The 1,764-nt window shown below is 42.6% G+C and overlaps 1 protein-coding gene across 1 annotated transcript in view; it reads right to left on the reverse strand.

Moving 5' to 3' along the window:
- The window catches only part of ppfia1 (PTPRF interacting protein alpha 1), a 44,980-nt gene that overhangs the window by 13,986 nt on the left and 29,230 nt on the right, over positions 1-1,764 (reverse strand). Inside the window, exons 18-19 of the mRNA XM_016477632.1 lie at positions 1,454-1,483; positions 178-302 (exon numbers count right to left, since the gene is read on the reverse strand). Of these exons, the coding sequence (XP_016333118.1) occupies positions 178-302; positions 1,454-1,483 (155 nt within the window). The remainder of the gene's footprint in view (positions 1-177; positions 303-1,453; positions 1,484-1,764) is intronic.

Below are 1,764 nucleotides of genomic sequence, written 5' to 3' on the forward strand. Positions count from 1 at the left end.
ACACACACACACACACACACACACACACACACACACACACACACACACACAGAGACCCAGACACACATAGACAGAGACACAGACACAGACACAGACACACACACACACACACACGTCACATCTCTGCTCCTGTATGAACGATCCTCATCATTATAATGCTGTGGGTGTGTGACTGACCCCCGTATGTCTCTGATGTCCTCGTGGCTGGCGGTGTGCAGCGCTCCTTTATGGAGTCTCACGGAGGACGGTGTGGACGGAGGAGACGTCTCACATCTAATAGTGGCTTTATCGTCTTGTGCGCACTAAACACACACACACAAGCACTTTAAACAGCAGCATTAAACACACAAAGCTAAAACATGGCTGATCTAGGACCGACAGAACATGATCGTTTTGATGAAATTCACCTTTAAAAAGGTTTCTTTCTTTCTAAAATGTAAGGTATAAAATAATAGGTAAAGACATATTGATATATTTATGAATTATTTATGACATCAGTCTATGGGAGCGTTGTGTGTTCTGTCATCATTCACATCGTTTCAAACCGGTATGACGGACTTTCTTCTGTGGAAGGCAAAAGAAGTGTTGGGTTTTCTGGACCCTAACTGAGTTTTAAAACATCTTTTGTGCTCCACAGAAGAAAGTCAGTCCATTCAGAACTGTCTGTGAATCGAACATGACACAGCTGTCAGATAAACTAAACTAAAACACTGTCCGACGGCGTGATTGTCAGTCTACTACACAAAATATAATGGAATCCCCTGTGTTTTTATAGAGTTTTGCATAATAACAAATAAATCATTGATAAGCAGGACTGGGTGGTATGATGGATGTGATATCGGATTTATAACAACACATTATATGACTCAAATGAAAACATCAAATGCCATGAAGTGCATTTCATTCATTAGATTTGATAAAAACAGACAGGTTTGTTTACAGTCATGATGTAACGCACGTAGCGACAGATCTTTTCTTTTGCATTGTGGCGTATATCCAATGAAACCGATTATCGAAAAGGAAAAAAATGTAGGGCGGGGCTTGGTTCTGTTCCCCTCACTGATTGGCTGGAGGCAGATCTGAACGTGACTGAGCAGTCGACTGTAAGAAAGAGCTGGAGTTTAAGCAGATTCACTGGAAGATCCAGTTATGACATTTGAATGAAACATTATAAAGTCAAAATAAATAAAATGATACGTTCACAATAAGATCGATATCATGCATTTAAAAAGTAGAGTGGGGATTTTTCGTGAGGGTTTTGGTCATAACGCCCAGCCCTACTCATCCTCTGTGTCACGCTCATGATGTCAATATTTGTCTGGTATTTCTGCTGAATCAAGTGCTGTGATGCGTGTAGCTCTGTGTGACACATGCGTGTGCTGTAACACATGTTCTTAAGATTCAGATGTTACAGGAGGGTTACACATGCGGCTGCGCAGTTTCTCTAGATTACCTTCCTACGATGCTTCCGCAAATCGCTAGGCTGTTGGAAGCGCAAGAAAATGGAGAAAGAGAAGAAACAGGAAGTTAGCAGCATTTCAAATAAAAGCACAGAAGCAGGTGAACAGCAGCCTAGCAGGAGAAAGATTGAGACACACAAACACACTGAGAAAAGCATGAGAGCATCAACGCTGGTGTCATGATGGGCAGAGGGTCACGCGTCACACACACGGCACTGCTGAGAGACACACGTGAACACGCACACACAGAGAGAGAGAGAGAGAGAGAGAGAGAGAGAGAGAGAGACAGACACACACACACAGA

Source organism: Sinocyclocheilus anshuiensis, unplaced genomic scaffold (genome assembly GCF_001515605.1).
Source record: "Sinocyclocheilus anshuiensis isolate Anshui unplaced genomic scaffold, SAMN03320099.WGS_v1.1 scaffold1896, whole genome shotgun sequence".
Classification (NCBI taxonomy): domain Eukaryota; kingdom Metazoa; phylum Chordata; class Actinopteri; order Cypriniformes; family Cyprinidae; genus Sinocyclocheilus; species Sinocyclocheilus anshuiensis.